Source organism: Macrotis lagotis, chromosome 4, assembly GCF_037893015.1.
Source record: "Macrotis lagotis isolate mMagLag1 chromosome 4, bilby.v1.9.chrom.fasta, whole genome shotgun sequence".
Classification (NCBI taxonomy): domain Eukaryota; kingdom Metazoa; phylum Chordata; class Mammalia; order Peramelemorphia; family Peramelidae; genus Macrotis; species Macrotis lagotis.
In genome coordinates this window covers 82,593,018-82,613,148 of record NC_133661.1, presented here as the reverse complement: position 1 = coordinate 82,613,148, position 20,131 = coordinate 82,593,018, and the positions used below count along the sequence as shown (strand labels likewise).

General features: G+C 34.7%; 1 protein-coding gene across 1 annotated transcript in view; it reads left to right on the top strand.

Annotated features, from left to right (window-relative positions):
* KIF11 (kinesin family member 11) overlaps nucleotides 1-20,131 on the top strand; it is a 71,760-nt gene that overhangs the window by 15,124 nt on the left and 36,505 nt on the right. The window contains exons 6-12 of the mRNA XM_074233360.1: nucleotides 5,877-6,062; nucleotides 6,162-6,286; nucleotides 7,928-8,018; nucleotides 8,232-8,474; nucleotides 12,110-12,205; nucleotides 14,743-14,831; nucleotides 18,243-18,330. Coding sequence (XP_074089461.1) covers nucleotides 5,877-6,062; nucleotides 6,162-6,286; nucleotides 7,928-8,018; nucleotides 8,232-8,474; nucleotides 12,110-12,205; nucleotides 14,743-14,831; nucleotides 18,243-18,330 — 918 coding nt within the window. The remainder of the gene's footprint in view (nucleotides 1-5,876; nucleotides 6,063-6,161; nucleotides 6,287-7,927; nucleotides 8,019-8,231; nucleotides 8,475-12,109; nucleotides 12,206-14,742; nucleotides 14,832-18,242; nucleotides 18,331-20,131) is intronic.

Genomic DNA, 20,131 nt, shown 5'->3' with positions numbered 1-20,131 from the left:
CTTGCTTCAAGAAATTGGAAGATGTTCTGTCTAGAAGTGCTGAAACTCTAAAGTCCAGCTCATGTGAATTTTGCTTTTATAGAGGCCGCAAAGAATTCAACCTAAGGCTTCTTATCAAGTTAAAAAAACAAACAAATGGGATGTGGAGGGGGAGCTGACAAGAGTAGGTCATAAAGGTGGATGGGTGTTAGAGAGAGGACAAAGAAAAGCTGAATAAATGGAGTAGATTGAAGATAATCTCAAAATTCTGACATACAGAATTATGCCTAAAGAAATAAAAAGCTCTATATTTCCAAAAGTCCTAAAAGGTTGGGAATTTTTTGGTGGGAGTTGTTAGAGGACAACTTTCTCTTTTAAAGAAGAGTTATTTTAAGGCAAGTACATGATGTAACATAGAAGGGAGATCTTCTGGAAGAAGAATAAACCTCCTGAAGGTGTATTTCATGTCTTTTTTTTAGAAATATTTAATATTTATTTATTCTCATTTTGTACAAATGATGTTTTTTAATACATTAATAAAACATTCTTGTTTAAGAGTAAACAAAATACCCCCTCCCTTCAAAAAATATAGACTTGCTTGAGCGATAAAGTAAAGGGAAGAGAAAAAAATGAAAATAAAAAAAATAGTAATAATTGTAGGTATGGCCAGGTGGTGCAATGGACAAAGCACCAGCCCTGGAGCCAGGAGCACCCGAGCCCATATCCGGCCCCATACACCCAACAATCACCCAGCTGTGTGACATGCAAGCCACCCCAACCCCACTGCCCCGCAAAAACCAAAAAAAAAAAAAAGGAAAAAAAAAGACCCAAAATAAAATAAAATAGTAATAATAGTAGGGGTGACTGGATGGCAGACAGAGCATCGGCCCTTGAGCCAGGAACACCCAGGTCCAAATCTGGCTTCAGACACCCAATGATCACCCTGCTATGTGGCCCCAGGCAGGCCACCCAGCCCCATTTGCCCTGTACCCCCCCAAACTTATAATAATAATAATAATAAAAATTGTGCTTCAGTCTATGTTCCAACACCAACAACTCTGTCGTGGGTGGATCACATTCTTTATGATAAGTCCATCACAAAACTTACTTCCATATTTTTCCACCATTGCCATTGCTGATCGCAACTCCCTCCTTTCGTACTTCTCCACTACCATGTACTATATTTTCTCTCTCCTTTCACTCTGACTGCTGTAGGGTAGCTGAGTGGCGCAGCAGACAGATCCCTGGTCCTGGGGCCAAGAGGCCCTGAGCCCCCCTAACATCCCTTAGGCCCAGCATCCACCTGGCCCTATGGTCCCATCCAATCCCAGCCCCTTGCAAGAAGTAGAAAAGAAAATGTGTTATATCTGACCACTCTCCCCACCATGGTCCATCCTCTCCTCCATCACTCATATCCCCCCCTTACCCCTGTCCCCTCCCTCTTTCTTACTCCAGATGTCTATATTGAGTATATTTGCTGTTTCCTCTCCTAGCCACCTCTGATGAGAGCAAAGATTCCCTCATTCCCCCTTGTCTTCCCCCTTCCATATCATTGCAATAGCTCATTGTAATAAAAAAAAAATCTTATTATATGAAATATCTTGGCCTATTTCCCTTCTCCTTTTTCTTTCTCCCATTACATTTCCCTTTTTTCTATTGACTCTATTTTTACACCAAATTCAGCTTTCTCCTGTGCTTCAACTATAAAAGCTCTCTCTACCTGCTCTATTAACTGAGAAGGTTCATATGAGTATTATCAGTATCATTTTTCTAAGCAGGAATACATGCAGTTCATCATCATTAAGTCCCTCATATTTTCCCCCTCTCCTCCAATCTCCATGCTTCACCTGAGTCTTGTATTTGAAGATCAAACCTTCTGTTCAGCTCTGGCCATTCCAACAGGAACATTTGAAATTCCCCTGGTTCATTGAAAGTCCATCTTTTTTGCTGGAAGAGGACATTCAGCCTTGCTGGGTAGTTCATTCTTGGCTGCATTCCAAGCTCTTTTGCTTTCTGGTATATTATATTCCAAGCCCTATGAGCTTTTAATGTAGTTGCTGCTAAGTCCTGTGTGATCCTGACTGTAGCTCCACAATATTTGAATTGTGTCCTTCTGGCTGCTTGTAATATTTTCTCTTTGACTTGGGAGTTCTGGAACTTGGCTATAATATTCCTAGAGGTTGGTTTTTTGGGATCTCGTTCTGGGGGGGTGGGATCAGTGGATTCTCTCCATTTCTATTTTTGCCCTCTGCTTCTAGGATATCAAGGCAATTTTCCTGTAGTAATTCTTTGAAAATGATGTCAAGGCTCTTTCCCTGATCATGATTTTCAGGTATTCCAATATTTTTTAAATTATCTTTCCTAAATCTGTTTTCCATATCAGTTGTTTTTTCAATGAGATGTTTCACATTTTCTTCTAATTTTTCATTTTTTTGGTTTTGAAGTAATGAGTCCTGATTTCTTGTAAATTCGTCAATCTCCCTGAGTTCTCTTCTTTGTCTGAACGATTTGTTTTCCTCAGAGAGTTTTCTTATCTTTTTCCATCTGGCCAGTTTTGCTTTTAAAAGCATTCTTCTCCTCAATAACTTTTTGAACTGTTTTATCCATTTGACCTAAGCTGGTTTTTAGCATGCTATTTTCTTCAGCATTTTTTTGGATTTCCTTGATTAGGCTGTTGACTTATTTTCATGTTTTTCCTGCATTTCTCTCATTTCTTTTCCCAGTTTTTCTTCTAACTGTCTCATTTGATTTTCAGAGTCTTTTTTGAGCTCTGTCATAGCCTGATCCCAATTTCTGTTTTTCTTGGAGTCTTTAGATGCAGGAGCTTGTGTTTCCTCATCTTCAGACTGAGTATATTGATCCTTCTTGGGATCATAGATAATGTATTTCTCAGTGGTGTTCCTCTTTTTTCTCTGTTTACTCATTTTCCCAGGCTTAGCCTGTTTTAGGGGTGCTTCCTGAGCTTTTGGGACACTCCCACAAGGATCTCAGTGTGAGAGGCTCTGTCCTCCCTCCTGGTCTGTAAATGACCATATGCGCCCCCCTCTGCCATGGGGCTGAGGTAGAGAGGTCCCCTGCTGTTCTATTGTGGGGGGGGGGCGCCTAGACTGCTATCAGGATCTGAAATGTGGTCAGAACCCTAGAGTCCTGTTCCGGGCCAGAGCTCTGCAATCTCTCTTCACTCCCCTCCCTAGGTTCAATGGGCTCATGCCCTGGGGGCTCAGCCTGCTTCTGTTTCCTGGATCTGGGCTGCCCTGGTCATGCTGCTTGTTGTGTGCCCTGAGGGCTGGGCTTCATGTGCTTGCTCTGGCTGAGGTCCCCCTGCTGTTTCCCCAATTTGTGCGCGGTGCTCCCCGGGCCATAGCTCAGGAAATTCCCCTGCTGCTGTGAGCCACGGGCTCCCAGCGCCCTGGGGCTGCCTCCAGGAGGCTGAAGTTCTTTCACTCTGATGAGCTACCCCTCTGGCGGGCTGCCCCTGCCAACCCCAGGGAACAGAGCCTTTCTGATCTTTTCCAGGTTACCTTGAGTAGGAGAACTGCCTCCCTGGGTCCCTCTGTGGGTTCTGTCTCTCAAAAATTTAGTTAAAGTTCCTTAGTTTTGAAGATTTATGAGAGCACCTAAGACAAGATCTGCTCTTGTCACCATCTTGGCTCTGCCCCTGTTTTTCATGTCTTAAATTGTTCTTTAATGTGCACTTTGCTGGCATAGATTTAATGTAACAAGCATTTATTAAACATGGTGTTAGACCCTAAAGGAGCTATGAAGTTTAGAGAAGATACTTTTTTCTCACCTTGAGAGGTTTAACAAGAAAGACAAATTAAATTAGTCTCATCTATTCAGTCAGCCAGGACAGAAAGTATTATGACTTTGGTGGCACAAAATAATACACTGAAAAATGGAAATAAATCACCAAAGTGGTTTTAGTACCAAATAAGTTTATGGATATAATAGAACTCTAAATTTGGACATGAGTCAGAAGATTTGATTTTTGGTCTTGGTTTTGTCTCCTGACTTTTCTATTGAATAAAGAAGTATTCATTAAGTATTACTTTATACATGGTACTGTTCTAAGTACTGGGATTACATTTTTCTTTTAGGGGGACAAAAAGCTACCTGTCACCATTCTGATGAAGGAATGGCAACTCAAAAAGGGAGGAAAGCCTCCATTTAGTTTCCTTATAAAGTGGGAGTAATACTTATGATACCTCAATACTATTGTGTAAAAATAGGGATGAGTCAAAATGTACCCAGAATGGTACAGAGTTGTGTTTCAAAATAGTAAGATAAGGCTGAATAAGTAGAGTACTTCCAACATTATGAAAACCAGATGAAGAATAACATTGTTGCAAGTTATGATTTTAGAAAAGTAAGTAGAATATATTCTGGACTGAAAATGAGGCTGCACACAGACTAGGGAGGAATCTGTTGTAGTGTTACAAATAAGGTATCAAGTGGACAAAAGACTAGAAATAAAAGTCTCTTACACATTTTTGAATGGATATCTCTTGTCTAAGAAACTCATGAGAACCATAATTCACAGCATTCTAGTAGGGAATTATTTTAGATAATGTAAAGCAGATATGCATAGTTAGCTGTTGAGAAGAAAAGTTAATGGTGGATATTTCTGAGGACTGGGATGAGAATAAATCTCCTTCCAACACTGTAAAATGGGGTGGAAGTGGAAGGTATAGCAAAACCTCTGGTGACACAGTGCAATAGTAGGGAACAACGGATAGTAGGGTACTGCAGAAATTATCAACAAAACTGTTTTGAGTAGAGAAGGTGGTAATTAGCTATAGGTTCAAGAAAAGGTATAAGGGGAGAAAGGCTACAAGCTATGGTGCATGAATGTTATGGAGTTCTGTAAGAAATCATGAGTGGTCAGATTTCAGAGAATCATAGAAGGACTTGCATGAATTGATGTTGAGTGAATTAAGCAGGACCTGGAGAATGTTATACATAGCAGTATTGTGAGATGATCAACTATGATCAATGCAATTCTTCAACAATCAATCCTGAGAGACATATTATAGAAAATGTTATTTATATCAAGAAAAAAAACCAAAAAAAATACTATGGACTCTGAATGCAGAGCAAAGTATACTGTGTTCTATTTTTTAAAATTCTTTTGTTTTTTTTCTTTCATGTTTTTTTCTCCCTTAGTTATTAGTTCTTCTTTCACAACTTGACTAATATATAAATATGTTAAATGTTATTGTACATGTACAGCCTAAGTCCAGTGTTTTACTCTCATGGGAGAAGGGAGGGTGATGGAAAAATGTTAACTCAAAAGCTTGCAAAAGAATGATTCTTGAGAACTATTATCTACATGTAACTGGAAAATAGATAAACATGAATAAATAAATGAAGGGGAAAAAGAAAAGGTGTAAGGAGTTAAGTCTCTTTGAAGTCAGGAATCATTGGATTTTGGGTTGCTCTCCCAAACTCCCAGGACAACATATGGTACATTATGGACATAAAATGTTTGTTGTGTTGACTAGATGATCTCTTTATAACCTGTTTAATGAATCAATATTAGACTACCCTAGAGAAATGAAAAGTATTAATTGTAAATACCTTAAATAGTTTCTCTGTAAGTGATATTCTGACATTCTTTCCTGAGAAGCATAGTATATAAGAAAAAGCATTATTTATTGGGCCAGAAAGATGAGTCCTGCTTTGACCTTTAATATTAGTTAGGTCCTTTAATCTTTCTTCCCTCAATTTCTTCATTTGTAAACCAATCATGAAAGGACTTGTCCTTATTTCATAGATTTGTGAGAAATGTGGGAAAACTTTAAGTGCTTTGCGAATCTGAAAACACTATTTGAACATTATTACTTCAACTTCTACAACATTTGACCATTAGGCTAATTCACCCAATCTTCTAATTTCAGGATCCCTTAGCTGGCATAATTCCACGTACACTCCATCAAATATTTGAGAAACTTACTGACAATGGGACAGAATTCTCAGTAAAAGTGTCATTGCTAGAAATCTATAATGAAGAACTCTTTGATCTACTTAATCCATCTACTGATGCTTCTGAAAGACTACAAATGTTTGATGATCCTCGCAACAAGGTAACTTTATTTTCAGCCTTAGATCCCTCCTATACTTCTGTGATTTTTTTTTATTAATTTATTTACTTTTTTTGATCTTTGCTTTTCATGTTTGTTCAGAGAGGTGTAATCATCAAGGGATTGGAAGAAATTACAGTACACAACAAGAATGAAGTCTATCAAATTTTGGAGAGGGGGGCAGCAAAAAGGACAACAGCAGCAACTTTAATGAATGCTTATTCTAGGTAAGAATTCCTTTGTTAAGAAGGATTAGGAACTAAGCATAATTTAGAGGAAAGGGTTTATTAAACATTTACTTTAGTAAACCCTGTGTCTCTGTGGATAGGTTCAAATAGAATCTCTGTTGCAAGAAGCTCATTCTAGCTACTCTGTCTTTAGGAGATGTATGGTCTCAGAGGGAAGACACTAGCTGGGAGAGGCAGCAGGCAGGCTTGGGGCAGACTCTGGAAAGAAACCAGGGAAGCCAGGAGGCAGAAAGTATTTGAGTTACTTCTTGTTCTGGCTTTAGCCATACCTCTGGGCTGATGGCCAAAGCTCTAAGCTTGTGATTCATCAACTATAAAAGAAATCATTAACCATCCTCCATAAATATAAATGCTTTAGAATACAAAGGTTGTACATAAAACAGAACATCTATTACATAGTCTATTTTGAAAAATGTAAATATTTAACAGGGTGGCAACAAAAGTGTCATGTTCGTGTCTCATTCTGTGCTGCTTGTTCTGTGTGTAATTTTAATATTTTACTGACCTTTTTTCTTATTTTTGTTTTCATCTCGTTCATTATCTTCTATTTCATCACCCCAATAGAAACCTTCTGTATTAAAGAAATATGGTCAAGCAAAATATGAACACATTATTTAAATCATAAAAAAGTATGTTCTCAGATTTTTCCTCATTCCCCTGACACTGGTAACTCCCTCCACCTTCATTTCATCTGGTATTGGAAGGTCATTGGAAGTCCCATGCTTATTCTTCACAAACTGGTTGTGTCCACTATTCTAGCTGTGCTGCCATCTTGTGATCTTCATTTGAATTGCAACTATCATTAGTAAAATCTTTCAGCCATTTTTAGGAGTCAGGCCTATTCCATAACTCATTCAGCAAATGTTCTGAGGTTGAAACTAAATCTTGAACTCCTGTTTGTGCTTCAGGCTTCTGATCTATGTAACCAATGTGCAAAATTGAATTGTTAGGTAAATTAACCTAATGGAGGGAGGGATAGAGTTGAGCTAGTTAATCTTGGTTCTACTTTCCTGCTAGCAACAAAATCATTGCTTCTTTCTAAATGAAATTTGATGAACTTAAAAGATATATTGTTCTGGACATCCTTTCTATTTATGATGCCTCAGGTAGAGACTCAAGTCTTTTTTTTTTTTTTTTTAACAAGGCAAATGGGGTTAAATGGCTTGCCCAAGGCCACACAGCTAAGTAAGTGTCTGAGGCCAGATTTGAACTTGGGTACTCCTGACTCCAGGGCCGGTGCTCTATCCACTGCACCACCTAACCAACCCTGAGACTCAAGTCTTGAAGAATTCCTAAACATTTTACCTTTCTGGTACAATTCTGTTACATTTAAATAGTTACAAGTGCCCATTGAAATTCTGATAAGCAAGAGTTGTGAAGGAACTTGTATTCAAGTTGGAGACTAACAAGCAACATTATAAGTATACTTTAGGAATTAAGAGCAGCTAGAAAATTATCTATAATTTATTAATGCTTTCCTATTTCTTTGACAGCATTCAGATTTAAATTACCATGGTTCATATAGTCTTGGTTTATGTCTTCATAATTCAAATCATATTTACCTTCCTATCTTGTAAACATTTTAATTAATATTATCGTGATGTTTGATTTTTTTTTTAGCCGATCACACTCTGTATTTTCTGTTACAATACATATGAAAGAAACTACAGTTGATGGAGAAGAACTTGTTAAAATTGGAAAGCTAAATTTGGTAAGTATCTCCCTTTGTATCTGGATGCTAGCACCATAACTTTCTGAATTTCCAATTAATCACTTTGTTCATTGCCTCATATTTAGTAATGAAATATTAATTGTTAAATATTAAGCACATAGCTAATAATTTTAATATGATATCTGAAAGCTTTGAGTTCAAACCTGATTTATATCTGGTTGAATTCAATATGATTTTTTTAATCCTTTTCAGGTTGATCTTGCAGGAAGTGAAAATATTGGTCGTTCTGGGGCAGTTGACAGAAGAGCTCGGGAAGCTGGAAATATTAATCAATCTCTTTTAACCCTGGGAAGGGTTATTACTGCCCTTGTTGAAAGAGCACCACATATTCCATATCGAGAATCTAAACTAACTAGAATCCTACAAGATTCTCTTGGGGGTCGTACAAAAACGTCCATAATTGCCACAATTTCCCCTGCATCCATAAATCTGGAGGTTTGTAACAAGTCATACTTTGAAAGACTTTTTTCTTTTTTTGATTGTTCTTTGAATTTTGTAGTTTTTCCCCCAATCTTACTTCCCTTCCATCACTCTCCACAGAAGGTAATCTGATAGTCGTTACATTATTTCCATGCTATATGTTGATCAAAATTGAATGTGTTGAGAGAGAGATCATTCCCTTAAGGAAAAAATGAAATATAAGAGATAGCAAACCTAGAAAATATATAAGTTAATTTTTTTTTTTTAAATTAAAGGTAATATAGTCTTTGGTCTTTATTTAAACTCCACAATTCTTTCTCTGGATACAGTTGGTATTCTCCATCACAGATACCTTAAAATTGTCCTTGATTGTTGTACTGATGAAATCAAGATTGATCATCACTTCCATGTTGCTGTTAGGGTGTACAGTGTTTTTCTGGTTCTGCTCATCTCACTCAGCATCAGTTCATGCAAGTCTTTCCAGGCTTCTCTAAATTCCTGTCCTTTCTGGTTTCCAATAGAACAATAGTGTTCCCTGACATAAATATACCACAATTTGTTCAACCATTCCCCAGTTGGTGGACATTCACTCAGTTTCCTATTCTTTGCTACCACAAACAGAGCTGCTATGAATATTTTTGTACAAGTGATTTTTTTACCCTTTTTCATGATCTCGTCAGGGTATAGACCCAGTAGTGGTATTGCTGGGTCAAAGGGTATGCATATTTTTGTTGTCCTTTGGGCATAATTCCAAATTTCTCTCCAGAAAGGTTGGATGAGTTCACAGCTCCACCAATGATGCATTAGTGTCACAGATTTCCCACATCCCTTCCAATATTGATCATTGTCTTTTCTGGACATATTGGCCAGTCTTAGAGGTGTGAGGTGGTACCACAGAGATGCTTTCATTTGCATTTCTCTAATAAGTAATGATTTAGAGCAATTTTTCATATGATTATGGATTGTTTTGATTTTCTCATCTGTAAATTGCCTCTGCATAGCCTTTGACCATTTGTCAATTGGGGAATGGCTTTTTATTTTTTATAAATTTGACTCAATTCTCTCTATATATATTTTAAAAATGAGTTCTTTGTCAGAAATACTAGTTGTAAAAATTTACTACATTTCTTTTGATCTTGGTTACAATGGTTTTGTTTGTGCAAAAGCTTTTTAATTTAATGTAATCAAAATCATCTAGTTTGTTTTTAGTGATGTTCTCCATATCTTCCTTGGTCATAAACTGCTTCCTTTTCCATAGATCTGGCAGGTAAACTATTCCTTGATCTCTTAGTTTCCTTATAATATTGTCTTTTATGTTCTAAATCCTGTATTCATTTTGATTTTATCTTGGTATGGGGTGAGATGTTAGCTTAATCCAAGTTTCTGCCATACTAGCTTCCAGTTTTCCAACAGTTTTTATCTCAGAAGCTAGACTCTTTGGGTTTATCAAACAGCAAATTACTATAATCATTTCCTGCTATCTCTTTTGTACCTAGTCTATTCCATTGATCCACCACTCTATTTTTTTTTTTTTTTTTGCAAGGCAATGGGGTTAAGTGGCCTGCCCAAAGCCATACAGCTAGGTCACTATTAAGTGTCTGAGGCCAGATTTGAACTCAGCTACTCCTGACTCCAGGGTCAGTGCTCTATCCACTGTGTCACCTAGCCACCCCACCACTCTATTTGTTAAATACCAGACAGTTTTGATGACTGATGCTTTATAATATAATTTTAGATCTGGTAGGGCTAAACCACCTTCTTTTGTACTTTTTTTTTATTAAATCCCTGGAAATTCTCGACTTTTTATTTCTCTATCTGAATTCACTTACAATTTTTTTCTAGCTCATTAAAATAATTTTTTGGAATTTTGATTGGTCAGGCACTAAATAAGTAGTTTAATTTAGGTAGAATTGTCATTTTTATTATATTAGCTTGGCCTATCTGTGAGCAGTTGATATTTGCCCAGTTATTTAGATCTGATTTTATTTGTGTGAGAAGGGTTTTGTAGTTGTTTTCTAGAGTTTTTGAATTTGCCTTGGCAGGTAGACTCCCAAGTATTTTATATTGCCTGGTTACTTTGAATGGGATTTCTCTTTCTAGCTCTTGCTGCTATATCTTGCTAGTAATATATAGAAATGCTGATGATTTATGAGGGTTTATTTTATATTCTGCAACTTTGCTAAAGTTGCTAATTGTTTCTAGTAGTTTTTTTAGATGATTTTTTAGGATTCTTTAGATATATCATCATGTCATCTACAAAGTGTGAGAGTTTTGTTTCTTCTTTCTCAATTCTAATTTCCTCAATTTCTTTTTCTTCTCTTGTTGCTGAAGCTAACATTTCTAACATAATATTGAATAGTAGTGGTGATAAGGGGCTTCCTTGTTTCATCCCTGATCTTATTGGGAATGCTTCTAGCTTATCCCCATTGAATATAATCCTTATTGATGGTTTCAGCTAGATACTGTTTATCATTCTAAGGAACAATCCGTTTATTCCTACACTCTATAGTGTTTTCAGTAGGAATGGGTGCTGTATTTTGTCAAAGGCTTTTTCAGTATCTATTGATATAATTATGTGATTTCTTATAGGTTTATTATTGATATAGTTAATTAAACTAACAGTTTTCCTAATATTTGAAAGACTTTTGAAAATATTATAGCTACAATTTTTGTCCCTAAATAACTAGTTCATTCATTTTCACCTACCTATAGGAAAATTGGGTATTACCTAAGTCTAAACTAACTGCTCACTATCATTTGGGAAGTGTGTATTTGCATATATGTGTGTACAAATAGGAGAATGTAAAGATTTTTTAAATGATCTTATAGAAGGTAATCTGTTTGAGAATAGGTTCTATTGCTTAGTGATTTTTGTCATGTCTGACTTTTCATAACTCTATTTGAGGTTTTCTTGGCAGAGATATTGGCATGGTTTGTCATTTCCTTCTCCAGCTCATTGAGGCAAACAGGGTTAAGTGACTTGCTCAGTCATACACGGTAAATGTCTGAGACTGGGGTTGAACTCTGGAAGATGAGTCTTCCTCACTCACAAGAAATTTGCTCATGTTAGATATAATAGATTTTTTTCAATGGATTTCCCTTTGTCATTTGACCCTTTTAAGCTCCTCATCAAACCTTTATGGGAGCCATATAAAAGTACTAGAGTTCATTGTTTTCTGAGACTATTTGAATTAATGATTATATCAGTTCACATGATTAATATCAATCTATGTTTATCATGATTATACATGTATAGCCTATATTAGATTGCTTTCTGTGAGAGGGAGGGGAGGCAGGAGTGAGAAAAATGTAAAACTCCAATTCTTGCAAGAAGATAACTGCTGAAAACTACCATTGCAAAAAGTTGGGAAAATAAGTAAATAAATAAAATATTCAGAAAAAAAGATTCATATCAGTCTCAGGGTTTTGAGAATTTATAGTAGAGAAGAACAAACAATATTCAAATGCTATAGTGTAGGACTCTGCATCTCTTTTCTCCCCTTTCTGCTCTAGAAATTGGTTATATGTTAAAAGTTTCTTTATAGATTAGGTGTGAATATAAGCTATGGCAGTGATTGGGAGTAAAGCATGATACTATAAAAATAGTAATAATTAGAATTTCATTTGTTCTTTTGTTCTTTGCACAACAGGAAACATTGAGTACTTTGGAATATGCTCACAGAGCAAAGAATATAATGAATAAGCCTGAAGTTAACCAGAAGCTCACCAAAAGAGCTCTTATTAAGGTAATTGTGTTTTTCAGCTAAATATTGATCTTTAGTTGACAGCTCTCAGAAGTTATTTGAGAATAAACACTGAATTGTTACTTAAGTTTTTTGATTTGTAATCTATTTGTCTTTAACCCCAAGTTGACATCATTAAATAATCTAAACAAGTTTATTTTCTAAATAACATGTCACTATTGTTTTAAAAAATCTTTTTCAGTGAACATAAATGTAATTTTCTCTCTTTTCTGCTCTACAACTCCATTAAAAAAATTCTTATAACATATTTGCATAACCAAACAAAACAAACTTCTATATTAGTCATGTTCAATTTGTCATTTTTCACATCCTGAATATATTATCTCTCTCAGAAGAGTATAATGCCATATCATTAAGTTCTCTGGAAATCATGGTTTGCCATCACATTGACCAGAATTTCTAAGTCTTTGAAAACAGCTTGCCTTACCCTGTTGTTATTGTATAACATTGTATTATTGTATAAATTGTTTTCCTTATTCTATTCACTTCATCTTTAAAGTCTGACATTGTCCCTTACATTCTTTCTTTCTTTTTTTTTTTAAGGCCTTACATTATTTCTTATGGGGCAGTAGTATTCCACTTCATTCACATACCATAATTCATCCAACCATTCACAATTGGTTGGTACACCCTAAGTTTCCAGTTCAATGCTCTCTCTAAAAGAGCTTCAGCATTATTTCTTTTGTATTAAGAAAACTTTTGTCTAACATTATTTCTTTAGATATAATAACCAATTTCCTGGTCTTAATGTAAATCATATAAAACAAACATATAAAAGTCCATTTATTTAGTTCCATTACAGTATCTAATTCAGGCTAAATCAACTTATTTCCCTAAGTTTATACTAAGACTGTTTTGTTAATTTGACAAATTGTTTCAGTAATCAGGGTTCTGTTAAATAAGACCTTATACTTTATATATAGCACTTTAGAGTTAGCAAAGTATTTTTACATTTACCATCTTATTTGTTCTCATGTATACTTTAAACTTGCTCACTTTGCAACTTAGTTTAAAAAAAAGCTTTGCAGCTATCATAAAGATTCCTTTCTATATCACTTCTTTAAAACTTCATCTTATTTTTATTGATAGGTTTATTTTTTTACTTTACATTCATCTTTAGTTATATCCTTCTCTCTTCTCTATCTAGCAAACCTTTATAATGAAGATTTTAAAAGGAAGGGGGGGGAGGATTAGAAGGAAGAAGCTATTGAAAAAAATGTACCAACAGACCCACATACAATATGTCTGACAGTGTCTTTCATCATCCATCTCCATGATTCTCCACCTCTGCCTTGAAGAAAGAGAGGTTCCTTTTCTCAGTTCTTCTCTAATGCCTAAATTAGAACCTCTTCCCAGGCTACTTCTCATTTTAAATAGAGTACAAAATGAAGTAGAAGTAACAGTTCTTTACCTGGTCAAGTTATACAGTTATAGGGCTATTATTCTGGCCAAAGTAAAAGTCTTTTTCTCCTTTGCATCTATCTATAGGCATTTTACCCAAAGATAGCAACTAGGCTTATGAGAAAGCAGCTCCCAGCCTTATGAATCCCTCAGCCTCCTTGATTTCTTTCTAATGCAGAGAGGAGGCAGTGTGAAATGAATCCAGCATCTCTATCAGCATCTTGTGCCATAACTCATCCTACTCCTATTCCCAATGTGTATGAATATACTCAGAACACACAGATCCTTATCTATTGGAGTAAATCGTTTGATATTTATTTTCTAATTTATCTAGGATTTATTGAAGCCTCATTTGAATCTTGTGGACCAGAATTTGTAAATTAATTAGGGTTTTTATAGCATTTTTAAAATTGAACATTTGTAGTCTAGAATATCGGTTTCTTGGAGAGTTTGAATACCAAAGCTTCCATAATAAGATTTTGAAATTCCAGGTCTCTTGTTTTCTAATCTGCCATGGAGAAGTCTAAGTTTGGGTCTCTTATTGCACACAGTATAAGTCATCAGCAAATACAATATCCGAAGGAAGTTTATAGATTTACAATTAAAAAGTATTTCAGATATTGTAATAATGAAGGAGTTTCACTTTGTATTATGCTGTAAAAAGATGAAAAACTAAAAATATTTTGAGAAAATTAAAAGCACTCATACATTTAATTTCCTATGGTTCTATGGAAGGTTTTAAAAGCTGTTTTTGATCTTCTTTTTCTTTGAATTCTACTTTTTTTTTGAGATTGCATGCTTTATTGGTTGAATAGTGTGATAATAATGAACAGCAGTGGTAGATAATGACTTTTTTTTTTAAGTTTTTGCAAGGCAAATGGGGTTAAGTGGCTTGCCCAAGGCCACACAGCTAGGTAATTATTAAGTGTCTGAGGCTGGATTTGAACTCGGGTACTCCTGACTTCAGGGCTGGTGCTCTATCCACTGTGCCACTTAGCTGCCCTGATAATGACTTTTTTTTAAACCTCATCTTTGTAGTAACTCATTCTGTTCATTTTGAATTGAACATAAAATTAAAATAGGTAATAAATTGAAACCTAAAAACATTTTTATTACAGGAGTATACAGAAGAGATAGAACGATTGAAACGAGATCTAGCTGCGGCCCGAGAGAAAAATGGAGTCTACATTTCTGATGAAAATTATAAGTGAGTCCTCAAACTTCAAAATCGATGAAACAGAACTATAATGCACTTAGATTTAACAAACTATAGATCAACTTAGCTGAACCTTTTTTTTACTATTAGTAAAGGGATTATTAGATTTATTTTTTTTATTTTTTTTACTTCATTCCCGTATCACTTTTATCCTATTCTTTAAAATTATCTCTTGAATCATTTTTTTTTTTTGCTAGGCAATGGGGTTAAGTGGCTTGCCCAAGGCCACACAGCTAGTGAATCATTTCTTATGGCATAATAATATTCCATTACATTCATAAACCATAATTTAACCAGTACAAATTACTGGGCACTCATCTTGGTTTCTAGTTCTTTTGCCACCATATAAAGAGCTGCTGATAAATATATTTGTGAATGATTCTTTTCTCCTAGGAGGAAAATTCATCTTTTAAGGCTAATTTTTCTTTCTTTCTTTATGGTTTTTGCAAGGCAATGAACATAATTGATTTGTGACTTGCCTGAGATCACACAGTAATTATTAACTATCTAAGACTACATTTGAACTCAGGACCTCCTGACTCCAGGGCTAGTGCTCTATCCATTGTGCCACCAAGCTGCCCCAAGTCTAACTTTCTACCACTATTGCTATTTGTTTTGAGGTATAAAATATAGCTGTTTCAGAGAACAAAAATGAATATCATACAGAGGGCTAGAGAGTAAGTAGTACCTGGTGGGTGTGAACAAAGTACATCATATTACTAGTGAAACTATAAAAAAATAACAGGAATAACACAAGTCATCAAGAAATTATATGATAGGAAGAGAAGGTTGACTGGACAAATGGTGAGGGCAGAAGATAGGAGTTGGTAGGAAGTTTTTTTTTTAATATTTTTTATTTGTAATTTAAGACAACAGGGTTAAGTGACTTGCCCAAGGTCACACAACTAGGCAATTATTGTCTGAGGCCGGATTTGAACTCAGATATGCCTGACTCCAGGGCCTGTACTCTATCCCCTGTGCCACCTAGCCGCCCCCATGCTAGTTTTCCTAGCAATTTTTGTAGGAAAATTAACCCTTTTAGCCCTTATGATCATGTCCTTTTTAGTCATGAATACTTCTAAATATAATTCTGATAAGTAACTTCATTTCATGCTTTATGTGTATATTATATACTTATTTTGTCCTTATCTCAGCATACATTGTGAGACTTGGTCAGTGCCCAGTTTCTGCCAGATCTTTCAGTTTTCCCATCAGTTTTTGTCCTTTGGTCTTCTCTATAACATACTTGTTTAAGAACTAGGTTACAGGGCAGCTAAGTGGCACCGGCCCTGGAGTCAGGAGGACCTGAGTTCAAATGTAGCCTTAGACACTTAATAATTAGACACAAATCCTTAGACACAAATTTGGCCTCAGACATTTAATAATTACCTAGCTGTGTGACCTTGGGCAAGTCACTTAACCCCATTGCTTTGCAAAAAAAAAAGAGAACCAGGTTGATAGCCAGAGTATGTGTCTAATAACATTTCAGAGGAAAAGAGAGAGGTATGTTGCCTGCTATGTGTAGCCTCTGTGGCAGACATGTGGTCAGAGCTTCGGACTAGTCTTGCACAAGAATGGCAAGCTTGAATGTGTTCCAGTATGCTTAGTTGGAAGAAATTTCTGAAACAATGAAAATTAATGAGCTATTGGAGAACTTTTTAAGTCTATGATAAAGGCCTATAAAATATTATTTTGTATTCTAAAGACAGAATTGAAGAACTAGTCTCAACAAATAAACTCATTCAATTTTATATTTATTGGAAAATGTACTATAAAAGTGTAGTTTATGTAAGTGTGGGCTCTTAAGACTTTTTTTTTTGCTAGCTTGAATGTTTTGTTTTTTAAGACGTTTAAAATGGAATCTTGGGGGCGGCTAGGTGGCGCAGTAGATAGAGCACTGGCCCTGGAGTCAGGAGTACCTGAGTTCAAATCTGGCCTCAGACACTTAGTAATTACCTAGCTGTGTGGCCTTGGGCAAGCACTTAACCCCATTGCCTTGCAAAAAACAAAAACAAACAACCTAAAAACAAATAAAATGGAATCTTGTTTAAACCAACTAGTATAAATTTTTACATTGACAAAAATTGTCAGTTATAGAAAAGATTCCAATATCTGATTCTTACCATAAATAATTTACAAGTGATAAAAAGAATTAATTTTCTCATCTGTACAATAAGGGATTGTATCAGGTGACATGTTTAATCACCAGTAGATAGATCTTTTGGGTTAACCAGAGATACCACCTTAAAAAAATAGCTCTTAAACTAGAGCTTATAAATTTGGAATACAATATATCAAAGTTCCACAAAGTTTCAAGTACCAGGTAACACAGGCAGCATGTTATTCAGGATTTCTCTTTACATATTTAGCCCCTGAGAATTTGCTACTTGGCATATGGTTTTAAACTTTGTTACATTATTTTACTTAATTTCAGTATTTTTTAATTTAAATATTTTATTTATTTGTTTATCCAACTACATGCCATGGTTGTTTTTTATCAGTCTTTTTTTTTTTTTTGCAAAGTTTTGAGTTTTCAATTTTTCCCTCCCCCCCTCCCTTGCTATGTCTATATTATTTAAGTATTAATTTGTTGTATAGCTGAATAATAATTTGCTCTGTAGTAAGTATGGATTTTATTTTGTCTGCGAATTAAACTTCTTTTTAAAAATTTTTTAAATTAAAATTTTTAATTTTTACAATTTTTTTCCCCAATTTCACTTCCCTCCCCTCACCCCCCAGAAGACAGTCTGATAGTCGTTACATTGTTTCCATGCTATAAATTGGTCAAAATTGATCATTGTTTTTTCTAGTCATATTGGCCAATCTGAAAGGTGTGAGGTGCTACCTCAAAGATGCTTTAATTTGAATTTCTCTAATAACGATGATTTAGAGCAATTTTTTATATGGCTATGGATTGTTTTGATTTCCTCATCTGTAAATTTCCTCTGCATATCCTTTGGCCATTTGTCATTTGGGGAGAATTCAAGTTTTTTAAAAGGAGTGCATGTTCAGTTTTATAATGGAGCTAAATGGGGTAATTATTCTGTTTACAGATATTAACTTCATAAGTAATGGAAAGAGAGATATAACTATATAGTAATTAATGTTGGTAATGGCATTGTTATGACCATTTTAGGTTTCTGATATTACCCTCATGTGTATCAGTGCTCTCTGATGTTGGAGGAACTAATGATAAATTACTAAGTTACAAAAATTTTGAGTATATTCTCCACTAACATGTGTATCATAAGGAGTCTTTATTAACGACTTTATTAAAATCGATCCTTGATTCTATAGCTCTTTATATTGCTAAGAACATTATACAGAATAAATTTCATTTATATATTTTTAAGCACTCATGATCACTACTTTTAAATTATATTTATTTTGAACTTTATTTAGGGCTCTGAATGGCAAAATAATTTTCCAAGAGGAGCAAATTGCAGAATATATTGAAAAAATTAGCATTTTGGAAGAGGAGCTTAGTAGGGTAAGTATAAATTCATATAAAACAATGTCCATTTTTTCCAGAAAGAAGTTAACCAACATTTTGAAGGAAAATATTCTAAATCTAAGTGTTAGCTATTTGCAAAATGATTGTTTTATGAGAAAATAAATTGAAAAAAAGGAAAATGAAATTTGAAAAATTTTTAATCAAGTATTAGAGATATTTAAACTTAAAAAAATCTTAAAAATGCCATATTGTGTTGTTGTTATTACTTGTTGTTATGCTATATTTCTATTTTTTCATTGTGGTAATTTGGACTGATTTTGTGTATTCTTCTGTTTCCTCTGTTACACAGAGGATTTCTTGATTGCTTCAATATCCTCCATATTGTCCCTAAGGGATCTCTTCATTATTTTCTATACTTGTGAAGTATTTGTAAAATGATCTTTGAAAATTATGATAATCTTTTCTTTTTGAAGATAATATATTTTAAGTGAAAATCATTTTTTCTTGAAATATTCTGAAGAATGTTCAAAAGTATTTATCAAACTTAAGTGATTTTTCTTTAGAAAGAATCTAGTCCTATGTATTTGTTGGTGTGTTGAGCTAGAAACCTGGAATCAAGTCTCATGGGTTTGCTATAGAAATAGAACATAGCATGAATTTAAGACATAATGGAAAATTGAATGCGGGGAGTGGGGAAAGAGTTAAATGAATAATTTCCAAGATTGTAATAGTAGTAAAACTAAGGGAAATCTAGAAGAACTCTGTTTGAGGAAGAGTTTGATTATACATTTTTAATTTAGAGAAACATCAGGACATCCAAGTGATGTCTTCAAAGATATGGAGTTAGGACTGGAGGAAAACATAACTGGAAGTGTAAACATTATTAATAGAAGTGATAATGGAAGCCAAGAAAGTGCAATCCTTTTGGATAATTTATAGAGAGAAGAGCAGAGGAACCTTCATTTACTTCCATGTTAGTGAGACAGGAGGAGATATTGGTACTAGTGGATGCAATGAAAGGAAGATCAAAACAGGAATAGATCTAGTGTAGTAGAGAATGATTAGACCAGTGCTATTTCTGTTACCCCATAGTGATTATGAGCCAATTTGTTGACTATTATTTGGTTGGAATAACTTTTTCAGTTACTTAAATCTATAAAAGCAGACTTTACTCATTTGTTTTACATTCCCTTCTAGGTATAGTTTAAAATACGTAACTACTGCTTATTATTTTTCACTAATAGTGTTACAAATGAAGTTTCTTTTTTTTTCAAGGCAATAGGGTTAAGTGACTTGCCCAAGGCCACACAGCTAAGTAATTGTTAAGTGTCTGAGGTTGAATTTGAACCCAGGTACTCCTGACTCCAAGGCCAGTGCTCTATTCACTGCGCCACCTAGCCACCCCACAAATGAAGTTTCTTTAAAAGAAGATGTTTTACTAGTTGTTTAAGAATTTATTATCTAGTGATGGAGAATACCATCTGTATCCAGAGAAAGAAAGAACTGTGGAGTTAAAAAAAAAAAGACCAAAATCTATTACCTTCAATTTAAAATTGCTACATAATTTTGCTATCTCTAATATTTTATTTTCTCCTCAAGGATATGATTTCCCTCTCAACACATTCAATTTTGTTAAATGTATAGCATGGAAACAATGTAAATATTATCAGACTGCCTTCTGTGGGGGGGTGGGGAGAAACTTATATATAATTGGAAAACTAAAATATTAAGGGGAACCTTTCTTACTTTCAAGGTAGTTAATGAAATTGTAGCTCTTAAAATTCATTATTTTGAATTTTAGAGTCATGCTATTGCCTTTGTGAGAGGAAAAATTATG